At 46.4% G+C, this 18,907-nt stretch overlaps 1 protein-coding gene across 1 annotated transcript in view; it reads left to right on the top strand.

Annotated features, from left to right (window-relative positions):
* The first annotated feature begins 741 nt into the window (after positions 1 to 741).
* GNAL (G protein subunit alpha L) overlaps positions 742 to 18,907 on the top strand; it is a 150,441-nt gene continuing 132,275 nt past the window's right edge. Inside the window, exon 1 of the mRNA XM_056137860.1 lies at positions 742 to 956. Coding sequence (XP_055993835.1) covers positions 752 to 956 — 205 coding nt within the window. The 5' untranslated portion in view covers positions 742 to 751. The remainder of the gene's footprint in view (positions 957 to 18,907) is intronic.

Genomic DNA, 18,907 nt, shown 5'->3' with positions numbered 1-18,907 from the left:
GATTACAAACAGGATATAGAATGCAATTTCACATTCTTGGTTTAGCAACCATAATACATTATGTATAATATGTGCTGGTTTCCAATTTTTTAATAACTGGGGATCATTAAAAAACAATTCATGGAACTCCTTGAAGAATTGGTTGAGATCAAGGTCTTAGATAGGGATAGAGTGTTCAGACATCTGCACACACGAAAGCAGAAAAAGAAGAAGCAAGATGCAGAAAACTGTACAGGTAACCTTTCAGGGCTTTCCATTTTCACTTGTCCACGACCAGAGCAACTGATTTTTTTTAGGTGCTGCAGTGGTAGCCTGCGTGCACTGCCACTGCAGCAACTGTGCGCAGCTGCTTGCCGCGCTTGGGCCGCTGTTATTTACGGTATGGAAGACCCGCAGGCGCTGCGAAGGATGCTGACCGTATTGAGGACTGGCGGCCGTGCGGTGACCTCTACGGTACTGAGAGCTGGAACTCACGCCAATAGCACTCCTAGGCTGTGGCATTCGCGGTAGATCAAGGTGCTCAGTTGGGTGGCGGCATTTACGGTATCGGGGGCTGGCCCGGGCGGCAGTATTTACGGTAAAGTGGGGCCGGGCTCGGGAGCGCCAGTCAGCGCGGCCAGCGGACAGCGCTGTCAGGTGACCCGCAGCCCGGGCGGCCGCCACCCTCGGGTCCCCCGCAGGAAGCGCACTATGGCCCTGCGGGGCAGCGCGGGCAGTGCCGGGCGGCGGCCGTCGCGCCGGCCCCGAGCGCATGGGGCTGTGCTACAGTCTGCGGCCGCTGCTCTTCGGGGTCCGGGAGCGGCAGGGACCCCCGGCTCTGACCCCCCGGGCCGACGCCGAGGAGGAGCAGAGGCGAGCGGCGGCGCAAGAGGCCCGAAGTGTGAGCCTGGACATCGACAGCGAGCTGCGCCGGCACCGGCTGGACCGGCAGCACACGCACCGGCTGCTGCTGCTCGGTGGGTGCAAGCGAGGGGGTCGCGGGCTTGACGGAGGGGCCGGGGGCGCCAGCACCTGCGGGACCTGCAGCGCACGCACCGGCTGCTGCGGCTAGATGGGTGGAAACGAAGGGGGTCGGGGGGCTCGACGGAGGGGAGGGGGGCGCCGGCACCGGCGGGACCTGCAGCGCACGCACCGGCTGCTGCTGCTCGGTGGGTGCAAGCAAGGGGGTCGCGGGCTCGACGGAGGGGCGGGGACGCGACGGGAGGGGCAGGGCGCCTCGATGGGGCGCGGGGCGCGGGGCGTCGACGGAAGGGGCTGTGGGGGCGCGGCCGGCCGCCGCCCCGCGACTCAGCTCGACCACGCTCCCGTCGGATTTGCGCTTTCGCCCGCGTGGAGACCGGGTTAGTTACTAATTCATGAGGCCCTCTGGGCAACTTTCCGCCTCCACTGATTTATTTCCAAAGTCGGCGGACCGTCCCCAGGGGTGGCAACAGGAATAAGGCGTGCTGCACTTATTGGGGAGCGAATGGAAGGAGACCTCTGTGACCCGTTAGCCTGACGCAAAACTTGCATTCCAATCGCCAAATAATAGAATTGTCGGTAGGGTGTGTCTTGTTGATTTCTTGAGAAATAACTTCAACCGCCCGGGAGTTGTCCCTTGTCGCTCAGGAGCGGGTTCCGCCCTGGCCCCCCGCGCACCCTTTGCTGTTCTAACATACACACGCGCGCACACACACACACACACACACACACACGTACGCACGCACACACACACACCAATCCCCCACACACGCCCGGACAACAGCAGAATGTGGCAGGTGCCCGGCACGGTGGGTCCACTGCACGCGGCACCGTGGGTGTACATCCATCACCTTCTTGAAGAAATTAACTTGAGTTGCCATTATTTTTCTCGACGTGCTCCGGAGCGAGCTGAATTGTACCTCTATGAGTAAGCGACTGGGACACATTTCTGATGCCCTCTCCTGTAGAAACAAAGGAGGGAAATTACAAATCGCTTATGCTGCTGGTGGTGTTTTGTTTTGTTTCCACTGTAAGGGAATTTTTTTTTCTTTCTAACTAACAGTGGCCAGAAGGTGCAGAGCCACTCAGTACCTCCTGAGGTATATAGTGTCTCCCACTGCATTGGGCTCTCTGTTTATGAACCCCGGCTGCAGGGGGCTGGAACTAACTATGGGGTCACTGATGATCTTTAGGAGTACAGCTGGGAGTATCTCTTCGTTCCATCCTGGGCTCAGGACTAGTGGCTGACTGTGACTATGAAAGGACATTACAGGGCCCTTTCAGGGTCTCTGTGGGCTTAGACCCACCCTATTTCTTTTCTTCTTTTTTTTTTATTCTAAAGGGAATATTTTATATGGTTAAGATGTGGGCTCTTTACTCAACCTTTGTGAGATATAAGCAAGAATGATTGTTCACTTCTGTGCTCTACTCGTGCCTATGTGGAAAGACCCTGGCCCACAATTTGTGTAAGACACCTGCTTCACAGGAAGATGCGACTTTGATTTAAGATCCAGGGAAAGTGTTAAGTCTTATATTTGAAAGTAACACTGACTGCTGCAAGAATAAACAATTAAAACAACACAAACAGCCAGAGAGATCATTCAGGGGTTAAGGAGCCGGATCTGCACGCTGCCGACCCTAGTTTGAGCAGGCATGTCTTCATGGTTTGCAGATGGCCATCTTCTTGCTGTGACTTTACAGAGCCTCTCTTGTGTCATCCTTCAAGAGGGCAAGGGGAAATGAACATCAGATTTGAGTCCCAATCTTATGACTTCATTTACCTTTAACTACCTCCTTCGCAGGCTGGAGCAACAGCACAGAGGGTAGGGCATTTGCCTTGCACGTGACCGACCAGGTTCAATTCCTCCATCCCTCTCAGAGAGCCCAGCAAGCTATCAGAGAGTATCCCATCCGCACAGCAGAGCCTGGCAAGCTCTCCATGGTGTATTCAGTATGCCAAAAACAGTAACAACATGTCTCACAATGGAGACGTTACTGGTACCCGCTCGAGCAAATGGATGAACAATGGGAGGACAGTGCAACCGTGCTACAGTGCTACCTCCTTCACGACCCTCTCCAGATCCAGTTGCTCTGGGGATTTGGGCATCATGTGGGCAGCTCAGCCCATGTGGGCAGCTCAGCCCTACAGTGCTTTCAGGAGAGCATGTCCAGTCTAAGAAGGACAGCTTTATACTAGCTCCACCCCTTTGTGACCTTGTGCCCTGTGAGAATGCAAGCCAGTGTTACCATCTGCTCTGAATTTTCAGAATAAGATGAAAATATGCCTTTTAATTTGAAACATGCTTATATTTTGTTTTTGGGTGACACCCGACAGTGATCAGGGCTTACTCCTGACTCTGTGCTCAGGGCGTACTCCTGATGGTGCTTAGAGGGATCAATTGAGTTGATCCTTGGGTGGCCATGTGCAAAGCAAGCATCCTCCCCTCTGTACAATCTCACTAGCCCCAAAATATATTATTTTTTAAGCATTGTCTTGAGTTACCAAAATGCAGTTTATATGCCTGGTGTAGTTCATTGGACATAGATTCTTATCTCTAATCCCTCCTGAGCCTCAGTCATTTTTACAAGCTGTGCACTGGGCTCCCAAGCAGCATTGGGGTCTACACCAGTGCAAAGTACAACTGCCACAAGATACAGGATCCAAATATTCAATTTCAAACATGTTTAGCAAGTAGAGCTCCAATCACCCGCCAGTCTCTTGATTAAATTTTCCTGCCACAGAGCTCATAGAATTATATAAACCTAGAGATAAACTTGATATTTTCTCATTTTTCAGTGATGATGTACAATCCCTGTTCCCCATATTCCTCTTGGGGTGCCACCATGTACCGCCTGACTATTCATTTGATACTGTTCTTTTTTCCGATTATTATTGTTTAACTCTTTTAAATGGCCAGTTGTGGGTAGAATTCTTGTGGGTTGCTTTATTAAGTCATTTCCTGTATGTTTTGATGTGTTGATTTTTCTCTACCTAGGACACCTCTTTCCAGAAAAAAAGGAGTCTCTCTGTTACATTGAACTGCTTTTTATTCTTTTGCTTAATTATTAGTGTAAATTAATGGGACCCGGGGCTGAGATCTCCAAGCCTGTACAGTTTGGGACTGGACCTGCCAGTAACTAGACAGTTACACCCACCAACTGCCGTGTAACTCCAACAACGGCCAGGATCCAGAGATCATCACACTCAGCTCCTGGAAGCTTATCATCTTATCATCTCATTCCTAATTCGGTCAAACTGGCAGGCTACCAAATGTAACATGCCCACACGGCAGAGTCTGGCAAACTCCCCGTGGTATACCCAATATGCCAAATACCAGTAACAATGATGGGTCTCATTCTCCTAACCCTGAAAAAGCCTTGAATATGGCACTTTAAAAAAAAAAAAATCTCAGGGCTAGGACGAAGAAGACGTTACTGGCACCTGCTCGAGGCAATCGACGAACAACAGGGTGGTCGTGATCATGATCGTGATTAGTATAAATCAGAATTCTTGCAGAATCTCAATCTGTGTGTTTAGTTCATCAAAGAGGAAATATTTGGTACAATCAAAGAATCATGGAACATTTACCACGGTGGGTTTCTATTTTAATTATTTTCTTTTATAACAAAGGCCTTTTTTTCCTTCCGGGTTAATGCCCTCTCTGTTGGATTCTCATATGAACTCTAACTGACTTAGGAACCGAGTGAACACTGCCCCTATTTCTCTAAAATTCAGTCAGTATGAATGAAAGAGTGGAGCACAAAGGAGTTTTAGGACAGTGACACTATTGTGACTATACGATAAGGATTGTTAAAGCATGATAATTTCACCCAAATCTTTACACTATAAAGTGCCAAGAATGAACTTAATGTATACTTTTGACTTTGGGTGATTATGATATGTTGGTGTAGGGGATGTTCGAGAAGTTTCTGTACTCTCCACTTGATTTTGCTGTGCACTTAAAACTTCCCCTTAAAAATATTTGGTTTTCTGCCATAAAGGCAGGGGAAGGGGTAGGCTGGGGGTATGGGGGGAGGGATACTGGAGACATTGGTGGTGAAAAATGTACACTGGTAAAGGGATGGGTGTTCCATCATTGTATGATTGAAACCTGAAAGTTTTATAACTGTAGCTCATGGTGATTCAGTAAAAAATAAGAATTAAAATATTTGGCTTTAAATAGGAAAAAAAATAAATAAGACTTGTCAAATAAAAATAAAGTTTTTCCAGATACATCACCAAAGGACCAGAGGCAACATAACTGGAGAACTGATCCATATTTTGAGTGGAGGCAGGTGCTTGGGGATTGAGTTGAAGGAGAGGGGTGTTGAAGTCCTCAGGGAGGGAGTCAGGTAGACTGGTGGGAGTGTCATGTTGGAATTATGTGCAAGGACAGCCATCATCAACAGTATTGTAAATTACAGCACCACAATCAATTAAAAAAATTGAAATGAAATCTTGTATTTTAAATTCCATTGCTGGACAAGAGGTAAGTGAATTTGATGCCCAGATCAGGATCTGTAGAGGAGGGCCTGTTTTATGAAAGATTGTGCCTAATGCTGCTGAGCCAGGATATTGAGGAGTCCCATGGACCCTTCTTGCTATTGGCATTTCACTTTCTGTTCTGGTGAAAAGTGAAGATGCAACATGTCACCCAAGGACAATAGAGACAAGGGCCTTCAGGATTGCTCCATGGTTGTAAGCCTACCTCATGAGCTGAGGGAGAAGGCAGCTGGGATAGAGAAGGGATCACTAAATCAATGATGGTTGGAGGGATCACTCAGGATGGGAGACGTATGCTAAAAAGTAAATAAAGTACCAAACATGATAGACTCTCAGTATCTGTATTGTATCTGTATTGCAAACCATAATGCCCAAGAGTAGAGAATAAGAAGGAAACTGTCTGCCATAGAGATAGGCGTTGGGGTAGGGTGAGGGTGATGGGAGGGATACTGGGGATATTGGTGGTGGAAAAAGTACACGAGTGGAAGGATAGTATTTGATCGTTGTATGACTGAAACTTAATCATGAAAGCTTTGTGACTATCTGACAGTGATTCGATTAAAAATTTAAGAAAAAATGAAAGAAAAATAAAAACAAAAAAATCAAGTGGACCACAGAAGACAATGGATGCAAAAATAGCATCAGTGCAGTCCTCTTTGACCCTACCAGAAGCCATGTAGAGAAAGCCTGCCTCTCTGCAACATGGATTGGCATTCACTTAGTGGGTTTTTTTGTTTGTTTGTTTGTTTGTTTTGTTTTGCAGTTGACAAGTGAACAGCTGTGTAAAACCACAGTGTTTATATAAAGTATAAGGGGAAAGTAAAATTTAAAAAATCAAAAAACAGATAAAAAATTAAAAGATACGACAGTTGGGAAGCCATGACCTTGAGCGGGAAACAAGTGCATATAGAAGCAGTGCCCATGCTCAGTGGAGAGCAGAGGCACCAGACCCAGTGAAAAGGGAAAGCAAGGTGACAGAGAAGCAGAGGGACAATGGTGTCTCCCAGATAGATACCTTCTCACTCAGCCGTCAAAGAACATTTGCAGAATAGACTTTTTTTTGGGGGGGGGTCTTTTTTAAGTAAGCCTTCATTTTCATTTTGTGAGGTTTATTTTCTCTCAGAGAAAAGAAAAAACAGTCAGCACCTCATCCATGGTTGCATTAAAACTCTGCATCTGCTATTGCCGAGTCCATTTCCCCGAGGTTTTTAATGGGTCTGTGTCACCTTCTTTGGAATCAAATGCTTTCTCCCTCTTCTATTATTATTACCATAGTTTTTTTGTGGCAGAGAGAAATGCAGTGTGCTGAAAACAACAGGAGAATTAACCGTTTAATATCTGTCTTTCCTCCCTGGGCCTGAAAAGGACAGTTTCATAATTCTTCTCTTCGTCTCTGAAATCATTTAAACCAGTGCTTTATCTTAGAATTATGTTTTACTGTAACAGCGCACTGTGCATCAAGCCATTGATGAGTGCTTCGTAGAACTAAAAAGCATGCAGAGATGCAATTGGTCTAATATACTTTGCTATCCTAATGGAAAATGCTTATTTAATATTCTGATCCACTTTCCCCTTTTTGCCTAATGGTATTATCTCAGAAGAAAACCTCTCCCATTTGGGCAGGGACACAATAATGATTTTCTAAGAGATTTGGGAGAGCCAGGATGGATGATCTTGTCCAGGTGCCGAGTCAGCCACGCTGCTCTCCAGAGCTGCAAGTGAGGGATGGAGGCAGGGGACTGGGTCCCCCACATTCCCCAGTTACAAAAATGCCTTCCTTTCACGTCAGCAGATATGTGCACTCAGCATCTCTTTTCCCCTGAGTCCCTGAAGTTACACTAACTGCAGAGTCACTGGAGTTCATCAGTGATGGTAAGAAGTTCACTTACATTTCTGAAGTCTCCTCCCAATTCTGTCACCACCCATCATGAGAAATAAATGCCTCTGAGGCTGGAGAGATAGTAAAGCAGGCAGGGTGCTTGCCTTGTATGCAGCCAACCCAGTTTCTATCCCCAGCACTACTTGTAGCCCCCGAACCCCACCAGGAGTCATTCCCTGAGCACAGAGTCAGGGGTAAACCCTGACCACCCCCTGGGTATGGCTCCAAAACCGGAAAGGAAAAGAAAGAGGGGAAGGGAAGGGCGGGAAGGGGAGGGGAGGAGAGGGGAGGAGAGGGGAGGGAAGGGGAAGGGAGGGGAGGGGAAGGGGGAAAAATTCTCTGGTGGTCAGAGAGAACACAGGGGTTATGGCTTGTTTTGAGTCCTGCCAACCCTGGTTCAGTCCCTGGCACTGTACATGGTGAACACTGCCAAGGGTCACTCGAGCACAGAGCCAGAATTAGCCCCTGCTGGGTGTGGCCTTGTCCCCCACCCCCTGAAAAAGAAAAGCATCCATTCTGATATGAGCGCCCCGTGTTGCTGAGTGAGGTGTCCAGCTAAGGCATTTGGAGTCACAACATAGACCCCCAGTACTGAGAGTGCCCGCCACCAGAGCAGGCCTCTGGAGAGGACCAGGAGCCTTAACCATGGGCACCCCCTCTTGAACACACCCATGATCCTGCTCACCCAAAGATCCAGGAGACAGAGCTGCTGTGGCTGTCCAGCCTGCACCGAGCTCATGACTGTCTCTGCACCCATGGTGGGGTCGCGACTCTACCAGCTGCGTGTTTGTCTCCTCTTTTGTAGTAGAGGTGTTTTCCTTTTGTTTCTCCTTATCTTAAGGTTTTCTAGGATCAGTATTTGTTTGTTTTTTGTTTTGGAGCTACACCTGATGAAGCTCAGGGGTTATTCCTGGCTCTGCATGCAAGTGATGCTTGGGGTGATGCTAGGGCGACCATATGGGGTGTCAGGGATCAAACCAGGGCCGACCACATGCAAGGCAAGCTCCTTACTGACTGCTGTCACTCCGGTCCTGAGATCAGTAGCTGCAACCTTTCTACACCTGTGCGTCAATGTCCATCCTATCGTCCTGTCCATAGACCCTACAGGAGCTGCAGACAGCACCCTGGAAGCAGGGTCTAAGTTGGAAAAGGGCCAGGGGTGAGTGGTGATTGTGGTGCGGATTTAGGGACCTTCGCAATTATCAGCCAAGTCCTGGTTAGGTATGACTGTCGCAGGGTCGTTCTTTGACATTTGGGACTAGCTGCTAGAGACAGGGCCCTCGCCCCCTTCCTGGGTCAGCACAGAGAGGGCTGACCTTTTGTGCTGGGCACTGCAGGTTGTGGGTCAGCGTTTGCCCCCTTCGGGTGCAGGAGGGGGAGCTAGTGTCTGTAGACAGAAGCACTGCCCTTGGGCCCACAACGGCCATGGAGTCAGGGCTCTCGAACTCTGAAAGTGATTTCTCAGAGCTCCTTTTCTTCAGTAGTGTGATGGTCAGAGTCCTCCCCAGAGGACCCACATGCGACCCAGACACAGCAGGGTACTGTGTGGTGACTGCATCTACCTACACCCCTGCTTTTCCCCTCCCTCCCCCGTTTCACTGGAGGAGAGGGGGTGTGGGCTGATCCTTCCTTCCCAGCACCACCTGCCTCTAATGGGTCACAAAACCCAGGTTGCATCTCAAGAAGCAGATCAGACGTGCAGGGTTTTTGAGAACACAGACGTTAGTGGAGCAGGATATGGGGTTTCCTGCACGTCTTTTCAGGACACGCGCAGCAAAAGGCAAGGGTTTGTGGAGAAGGGAGCCCTTGCATATTACTTGGCTGGGAAGCTTGCATGGAGAGAAGGTGGATATTGGCTCCAAGACTGAATCTGAAAGAAAGAGCCAGGTAACTCTCTGGAGAAAAGCAGTGCAGAATATTGAGAGGCAAGTGAAAAAACCCTGACCTTTGCATTAGCCTCGTAGTCTAGGAATAAGCAGAGGGCAGCCAAACCGCGTACTTAAAGATAAAATATTACAGGGGAAGGGGGCTTGCTTTGCATGCAGCCTATGGTCCTGCATATGGTCCCCCAAACTCCATGAGGAGTGATTCCTAAGTGCAGAGCCGGGAGTAAGTCCTGAGCATCACCAGGTGTGGAGGTATGACCCGTAAACCAAAGCAAAAAAATAAAATTTTTTCTTGGATTTCGTGCCAGTTTCTTTGTAAGGTAAGGTAAGGTAAAGGCCCTCCCGTTGATCGTCGATTTGCTCAAGCAGGCCCAGTAACATCTCCATTGGAGACTTTGTTGTTACTGTGTTTGACATATCGAAATGTCACGGGGAGCTTGCCAGGCCCTGCAGTGCGGGCGAGATACTCTCGGTAGCTTGCCGGGCTCTCCGAGAGGGGCGGAGGAATCGAACTCGGGTCGGCCATGTTGGCTGTATGCAAGGCAAACGCCCTACCGCTGTGCTATCACTCCAGCCCTATAGTTGGAAATAGCAACAGCAAAAGAATACGAAGAAAGGTCAGTTTCTAGATTTTAAATCCTCACAATCCAGATTCAAAATTAATAATTTGTTGCAAACCACAGCACCTGAAAGGAGAGAGAGAACAAAAGGTAATGCCCTGCCACAGAGGCAGGAGGTGATGGGGGGATGGGGGAGTGGGAGGGATACTGGGATCCGTGGTGGTGGGAAATGGGCACTGGTGGAGGAATGGGTACTCGATCATTGTATAATTGAAACCCAAGCACAAAAATTTGTAAGTCTACAACTGTACCTCATGGTGTTTCACTAATAAAAAATTTTTTTAATTAATAATTTGCTGGGCTGGAGCGATAGCACAGTGGGTACGGCGTTTGCCTTGCACGCAGCCAACATGGCCAACCCGAGTTCGATTCCTCCGCCCGTCTCAGAGAGCCCGGCAAGCTACCGAGAGTGTCTCGCCCACATGGCAGAGCCTGGCAAGCTACCCGTGATGTATTCGATATGCCAAACACAGTAACAACAAAGTCTCGTGATGGAGACGTTACTGGGCCCGCTCGAGAAAATCGATGAACAATGGGAGAACAGTGACAGTGACAGTGAATAATTTGCTGATGAGGGGCCTAGAAGCAGGCTTCAGAGCCAGAACTAATGTTGGGTCCAGCCTCTGGACCCGCATGTCCCCTGAGCACTGCCACCCCGGCAGAGCTGCATTGCCAGCTCACTCATGGAAACATCTAGCTCCCTTGAGAATTGCAGGGGTGATTCTAGATCCCCTGATCAGTGCTTGGGAGACTCCCCCAAAAGATAAACACAGTAATCTGCTGATGAAGTGGGTGTAGGAGGGAGAGAAGGTGAGGAGTCACACGTTCTTGCTGTTGGAAGAAGCCAGCACATATTGAGTGCTTTCTGCATATTTTTAATTCTCAAAACAAAACATAACAAATTATGTGAGACTCATGCCTGAGTTGCATAATTATGAAAATAAAAGTAGATATATAACATTAGGTATGATTACTGAAGTTATAGAAACTTGATTATTGAGGTGATGCAGTGGAGGTGTTCAATTTGGATTTGCATTTGTTATTTTTACAATTTTAAACTTTTAAGTTTTTCACTCTTTTTTTAAATTAAGACCCCATGATTTACAAAGCTGTTCATACTAGAATTGTTTCAGGCATACAATATTGTAATACCAATCCTACCACCAGTGTCCCCGAGGTCCCTGTCACGCCCAAGTCTGCCCCGCTTGGTAGGCATTTAACAAACTTATTTCATATTGCTTGCTCCAAAAAATACTTTAAGAATAGCAGATTGAATTATCAGAAGATAAATCAACAAAAGCCAATTTGTAATGATTAATTGCTATTTGAGTTTAACCTGTAAGTATGGTAATTCGGATCATTTAGCACAATATAAAATACTGCCTATTCTCACTTGCATAACAAAGTTTTCAACTCTAACATCTAAAACATCTTGCATCAAATTTTATTTTGTACTTGAACCTTATTGCACTAATCATCATAACTTTCCTGCCATAAATGAGGCTTTTTTTATCCCCTTGATAAGCATATAACAAATTTATTTCTTATTACTCAGCCCAGATTACTTAAGAAAATGACAAATAGAATTATTAGAAAACAAATCAATAAAAGTCAATGTGTGATGATTAATTGCTATGTCTTAACCTTTCTTAATCAAATAAAGGATAACCTTATGCACCATTAGTGTTGTCGTACTCAATGCCACAAGATGGGAAGTTTCTCCTGTCCTTTAAAGGAGCTCTTTAAATACTTCTTGCAAAACCGGTTTCAAGGCTGTGAAGTTCCTGAGTTGTTGCCTACCCATGAAGCTCTATACAGTTCCTTCAAATCGATTTTTTTAAATTTCTCTTTATGTGTTTCAGAGAATACTAATAGCAGAAAGGGTGAGCAGAACTGTGTCATTACAAAAGGTGCTGAGGAGAACTGGAGCATTAGTCCAGCAGACAGGACACTTGCTTTGCACCTAACTGACCTGAGTTCAATCCCTACCACCCCATTTGGTCCCCTGAGAACCACCAGGAGTGACCCTGGAGTACAGAGCTAGGAATCAGCTGAGCACATTGAAGTGTGGCTTCCCCCTAAACGCGCGTGGATGCACACACACACACACACACACACACACACACACACTTGAATTTCATAGTGTTTTTAAGTGTCATGAAACATTGTTTTTCTTCTATTTTTTTCCCTAGCCATTTCCTAATCTTAGTCCTCAGAGTATGCAAAAATGGGACAAACCAAAGTTTGCTGAACCCTGATCTGTATCTGAGCCCCTCACTCTGATCGTGGTACATGTAAAACTACACTTACTTTGCAGGATTACCTGGTAGTTCTTTGTTCAGGTAAACATCTACCTGCCTTATAACCCAACAATATCACTTCTAGAAATGTACCCGAGAACAATGAAAATGTGCCATATAAAGACTTCAGGGCTGGAGCAATAGCACAGCAGGTAGGGCATTGGCCTTGCATGCAGCCAACCCAGGTTCAATTTCCAGCATCCCATATGGTCCCCCAACCATCACCAGGAGTAATTCCTGAGTGCAAAGCCAAGAGTAACCCCTGAGTGTTGCCGGGTGTGACCCAAAAAGAAAAAAAAGAGATTTCTACAAAATGTTTATATCAAGTTTATTTAGAGAGCCAACAATTGGGAACAACCCAAATTTTCATCCAACACGGGGAATGGATAAACAAATTTTGTGGATTTGTACAATGCTTCCACAATGAAAACAAACTACTGATTGACAAGCATATCAGTATTGATGAGCCTTAAAAGAACCATGTGCGTATACACAACGGATTTGCAAGAACCATACAAGAGTGTATCTACTTCAAATTCTATTTACATTAAGTTCAAGATCAGTAATGTGACTCTATGATGTTAGAAATCAGAACAGCAACTACTGGGGGACAGACTTCTGGAAAGGGTGGATCACTCTGACTGGTTAAAGAAACTTTGGTACATCTACACAATGGAGTACTATGTAGCTGTTAGAAAAGATGAAGTCATGAAATTTACATACAAGTGGTACAATATGGAAAGTATCATGCTAAGCGAAATGAGTCAGAAAGAGAGGGATAGACATAGAAAGATTGCATTCATCTGGGGGATATAAAGTAACAAAGTATGAGATTAATACCCAAGAATAGCTGAGATCAGCACCAGGAGGATTACTCCATAACTTAGAGGCCAGCCGGGTATCCTAGAGGAAAGGGCAGTTCAGATAGAGAAGGGAGCACCAAATAAAGGATGTTTGGAGGATCCTCCCAGGAGGGGAGATGCATGTCGAAAGTAGACTATGGACTGAACATGTTTGCCACTCAATGCCTCTTTTGCAGACCACAACACCCAAACGGAGAAAGAGAACACAGGGGATTGTCCTGCCACAGAGGCAGGGGGGATGGGGGGGATGGGGGTGGGAGGGATATTATCCATGGTGGTGAAAAACGGGCACTGGTGGAGGGATGGGTATCTGATCATTGTATAATTGAAACCCAAGCACAAAAAAATTGTAAATCTACAACTGTAAAAAAATAAATAAATAAAAATTAAAAAAAAAGGGTGGATCACTCTAGGTCAGAAATGTTATCTATCTTGTGGCAATGATGATTTTACATGGTAGCCATGTCAAAACTTATCAATCAAAAAACAAGAGGAGGCTGGAGAGACAGTACAGTGGGTAAGTCTTGCATGTAACTAACCCATATTCCATCCCCGGCAATAGATAAGGTTCCCCAGCTCCACCAGGAGTGATCCCTGTGCACAGAGCCAAGAGTAAGCTCTGAGGATGGCCAGATGTGACACACACACAAAAAAACTAAACTAAACAAAAACCATGAAAACAAAACCTATGAATCACAATCAGTGCGTTTCACAATATGTAAATGTTTCCTTTTTTAATATTGAGTCTTTTAAAAGTGTCTGATATGTAGTGAAGTCTTCATAACAATAATGGGTCTCATTCCCCTGACTCTGAAAGAGCCTCCATTGTGGCACTTGCTAAAATCTCAAGGCTGGGAGGAATAGAGACGTTACTGGTGCCTGCTCGAGGAAATGAACAACAGGATGACAATCACAGTGACAGTGATTATCTGAGCTTTGATTAACTACCATGAGAAGAAAAGCAAAGAGAAGCAGAACCCTACCTCATCAGACTGAGGAAAACCGGGGTGGCAGCCTGTAGCTCCTGCGATGTATTGGGAGAGGCTGAAGATGTGCACACTGTGTAGTTCCTCGGACTGGCCGCTAGGTGGTACCACCACACAGAAGATGGGGACTCTCTCCTGCCTCACTGGAGAAAAGAAAGGGGTCTTGAAGTCTGGCTGTAAACATAAAGTGGCATCCACCAATATTTGCACTCTGTTAGATCAAAACCTATCGTTTGTTAGGCCTAGATATGAACTTGGAATTTATTAAACTCTTGGATGTAAAGTGGCTGAGTCCTGAGTTCTTCCCAATATTCCCTTGATTTTGAGGGAAGTTCAAGTGGTGAGTGTGATGTTGCCCCAGCTGAGCAACCCTGTGGCCCGGAGGAGCCCCTAGGGAGGCCTGGGCAGTGCTTTTCCAACACCCATGTGGCAACCGTAGGGCCTAGTTCTCATGAGATGCTCTCATCTCTCTGAATCACTCTTCTGTGTAAATGCAAGGCAGTGCTGGTGCAGAGATGCTGTCTGCATTCCTGCTGGGTCAGGCTTCCTCCTTGAAAGGAGCGGGCACAGCTGCCCCCTGCTTCACCCACCTGGGTCTGCCCTGGGAAGTGTCTGGAGGTAGAAGGGTCTGTGAGTTCACAAAATAATGGGTGGGTGCAGAGAGGGGCAGGGGAGGTATTGCAACAATACATGGATTCGGTGGCCTGGCCGAGAGCCATCTTCCAAGTTCTCCCCAAGTTCTCCCCAAGTTCTCCCCAAGTTCTCCCCACGTTCTCCCCAAGCTCTCCCCAAGTTCTCCCCAGGCTTCCCCAGAGAGACAGGGAGATGGAGGTGGTCCTTTAATGTAGAGCTGTTAGCATACTTATAAAACATCTGAGGTGGGGTTGAGGTATAGCACCTAGGTGTGATTGATCATTTACATCTGGAAATTTACATAGATCATTTACATATGAAGTAATTAGCATAAGAAATTCTCTTGGGAAGATTAATGCAAGGAGACACTCTGTCTCTCAGGGACATCTATATTGCTTTTATCTTTCTAGTTGTACATGTTATCAATACTTGCAGTTGTTTGGATAAACACAGTAAGAGACAAAGATCCCAATACTTAGTTCTCTGGGTTCTGAAAGCAAGCAAGGTTTTTATGTAAATCCCAGACTAAATCTCCTCAAGCCAGTTCACCTTGTTCTTCCCCATGTCTCTTAAGGCATAACAGCTTGCATTAAGACCATGCACTTATGCTTTCTAGACTGTGCCATTTCAATGCTGAGGGTAGCTTTGCCACTCACCCTGGGTCCATCCCAGTCCCATGGTGGGACCTCCCTTTTGGGGTGTTAGGAACTACAGCAACTGAAGCCTGAGTCAAATAATTATGACCAAGGCTCAGGAATAGATATATTTCAGAGTCAATCAACTCAAATGTTAAGGGCATAGCATTGATGATCTTTCTGTATTTAACCAAAGAACATTACTCTATAGTAAAATATAAAAAGGTATATGGGAAATAGAAAAGCAGGTACACATATACAGCACACTTTGCATATTTGTATACAAATATACAACACTTTGCATATTTGTATACAAATATACAAAGCACTACAAATACAAGCAGCGCAAATGCTGGCCGACTTTGACTGTGAGTGTGGAAAGGTTGAACTACAGCTGAATCTTACGAAGAACAATGTTTATGAGAAACAGCCTCGATCCTGACGCCCCATTCGCTCTCAACGGAACGACCATCCCCGAATGCAACAGCTATGTGTACCTAGGTCGAGAAGTCAACATGACAAATGACCTGGCACCCAAGCTGCGCAGGAGGAAGAGAGCGGCTTGGAATGCCTTCAAGAGCGTCGAAGAAATAGCTAAGAGGACGAAGAACCTCCGGCTCCGGGCACATCTCTTTGATTCCACTGTTCTTCCTGCATTAACATACGCCTCAGAGACCTGGATCCTACACAAACAGGATGAGAACGCTATTCGGGTCTCCCAAAGAGGAATTGAAAGAGCTATGCTTGGAATATCACGTTTCACTCAAATGAAAGAAAGAATTCGGAGTTCCAACCTCCGTCGACGATCAAGAATCAGGTATGCTGTCTCGTTTGTCAAGGTGTCAAAAACCAGATGGGCTGGTCACGTAATGAAATTTAGAGACGACCGCTGGACTAGAGCTATTACCGACTGGATTCCAGGGGATGTCAAAAGACCGCGTGGCCGCCCACCTACCAGATAGTCAGACTTCTTCATTAAGATCATGAACGATCGTTTTGAGGCTCTTCGCGTTCCTAGAGCGAACAGACGCCATTGGGATACACTAGCACGCAACAGGGACAAATGGAGATGTTACTGGCGCCTGCTCGAGCAAATCGTCTATTAACGGGAAGTCAAGTGATCAAGTGATCAAGTGAAGAATTACCAGAAAGTTTTGACTTACAAAGTAATCAAAGCTGACTTGGAGAACAGTGACAATGAGATGTAAAACACATAGGAAAGGTTAAAGATGAACTTTAACTAAACTAGGGATGCTAGCAAGAACATGATAAACTTTTCTGGGAGGAGGAAAAGGGGCAATTCACTGATGAAACCTAAAATGCTTAGGGTTAATATCCAATTGTGTCTGACTGGCAAATTCTGCCCCAAGAACCTGAATGGTGTGAACTCTGGTCGACCACTAGTCCCTGAGTCAGCCATCAAGCTGTTCCTGAACCCCACTTGATCTACAGAGCATGGGAACTAGTCACATTCCCCTGATTCTGAGAGAGGGTACCACAGTTCTCGGGCAAGGACCAGACTTGCTCTCAGAAGAGAAAAGTCAGTCCCAACATCGGCCCCGTTTACCACAGGCATCTTAGGGGAAAGAATAATAGTGAAGAAAAGTACTTTTATTGCGAAAATGTGAGAGAGAAGTAGGAACTCCATAAGGGTTCAAGAAATCTAAACATAGGAAATTACACGTCCAAAGCTGGGAGTGAGCAGTTCCGCTTGCAACTCACATTTTGAAAAGGTGGTGGTTTTGTCAGTTTTTCAAACTATTCTGACATGGGGCTTGCTATATAGACAAGAATACATTACTAGGGTGTTGGCCTGGGAAACAGACTTTGAGATTTGGCCTTTCTTCTCTCTCTCTCTCTCTCTCTCTCTCTCTCTCTCTCTCTCTCTCTCTCTCTCTCTCTCTCTCTCTCTCTCTCCCCTCCCAGACCTTTAGTTCCTGCTAAACTCTTCCCTCTCCTGAAGGGGCCCCACCTCCTCTGAGCAGGTGTTGACATCATTCAGAGGTTGCCAGGTCTCATTTCCTGCATCTCCAAAGGGATCAAGACTTAGAGCTTTGGGTTGGCAAAAGGGAGGGTGACAGACAGAGTAAGTCTCTTATTTTAGACATATTTCTTTTTGTTCCTGAACCTCAGGGTCAAGGACCCCAACCAACTCCCTGCCTCCTTCCTGCACCCAGTCTGGTGTGCAAAGCCTGCTCCATCACCTCTGTCCTGGAACTGGCACCAGCCCCGATCTGCCCCAGTTCCAGTTTTGTCTACCTGCAGTCAGTTCTCAACACAGCAGAATGAGTTGGAAACCAAAACTCACTCTGACACTACCCTATTTCTGGCATTAAATTTTTTTTTGTTTTAATTGAATATCTATCCACTGTAGCACTGTCCTCCCGTTGTTCATCGATTTTCTCGCACGGGCACCAGTAATGTCTCCATTGTGAGACTTCTTGTTACTGTTTTTGGCATATCGAATATGCCACGGGGAGCTTGCCAGGCTCTGCCATGTGGTGGGATATCTCGGTAGCTTGCTGGGCTCTCCAAAAGGGATGGAGGAATCGAACCAGGGTCGGCCACGTGCAAGGCAAATGCCCTACCCTCTGTACTATAGCTCCAGCCTAATTGAATTGAATATCAAGGTACCATAATTTACCTAGTCATTATAGCTGAGTTTCAGGTGTACAACATTCCAGCATCAATCCCACCAGTTTTCTCCACCAGTGTCCCCCCATTTCCCTTCCACCCTCCATCCTGCCTCCTTCACAGGCACGTTTGTAAGTCTGGTTGTTGTAGTTGGGATCTCATGCTTCCAGTGTTGTTGGCTCTATAGTTCAGATCTATACATTCACCACTCTATACCACAAGTGTGCCCAAGGTCTGCCCCTGTCACTGTAACCCCCATCCATCTCTTCTTACTCCCCCAACCCATTTCTTTCCTTCCCTATACTTCTCATTTTTATGATCTAGGGTCACAGGTAATATGGGTATCATGATAGTTGATAACATGCATTCTTTCTTCCTGTTATTCTTCTTTATACCATGGTGTTATCATTTGGTGTTTGGGTTTCTGGCAGTACTGTCCCAAAGATAAAGAACAGAACCTGCAATTGACCAAGGGTACTGGAATACTGGAATAGCCTCAAGTCCTCAAGCTCATCTTCCTGCACACACACACACACACACACACACACACACACAGAGAGAGAGAGAGAGAGAGAGAGAGAGAGAGAGACATATACACACATACTCCAGGCCACAGAGACTGGATGGAGTTGGAAGGTCCTCGTCTCTGGGGGTTCACGTCAGGTGGTGAGGCCTAAGTGAGCATCTCTCAGAGAGGAAACTTCTGAATGCAATTAATTGTACCTTGATCATTCCCATGTACAGTTAAAATATATGTGATTAGCTGGGTTCAAATTCACCACACTATTTCTTTTAGCCAATATTCAACTTTTAAAGGCAAGGGAGAGGGCCAGGAGTACCAGGCTCAGACACTTGCATTGCATGACACTGACCCCAGCTCGATCCCTCCCACCTCATGTTGCCCAAGCATCACAGGACTGACCCCTGAATACTGATCCAGAACTATTCCCCTGACTGAGCACTTCCAGGTATTGCCACAATGAATAAATAAATAACAACAAAAAAAG

This window comes from Sorex fumeus, unplaced genomic scaffold (genome assembly GCF_029834395.1).
Source record: "Sorex fumeus unplaced genomic scaffold, SorFum_2.1 ptg000128l, whole genome shotgun sequence".
Classification (NCBI taxonomy): domain Eukaryota; kingdom Metazoa; phylum Chordata; class Mammalia; order Eulipotyphla; family Soricidae; genus Sorex; species Sorex fumeus.
The sequence above is the reverse complement of the archived record's forward strand: the minus strand, read 5'-3'. Positions and strand labels throughout refer to the sequence as shown.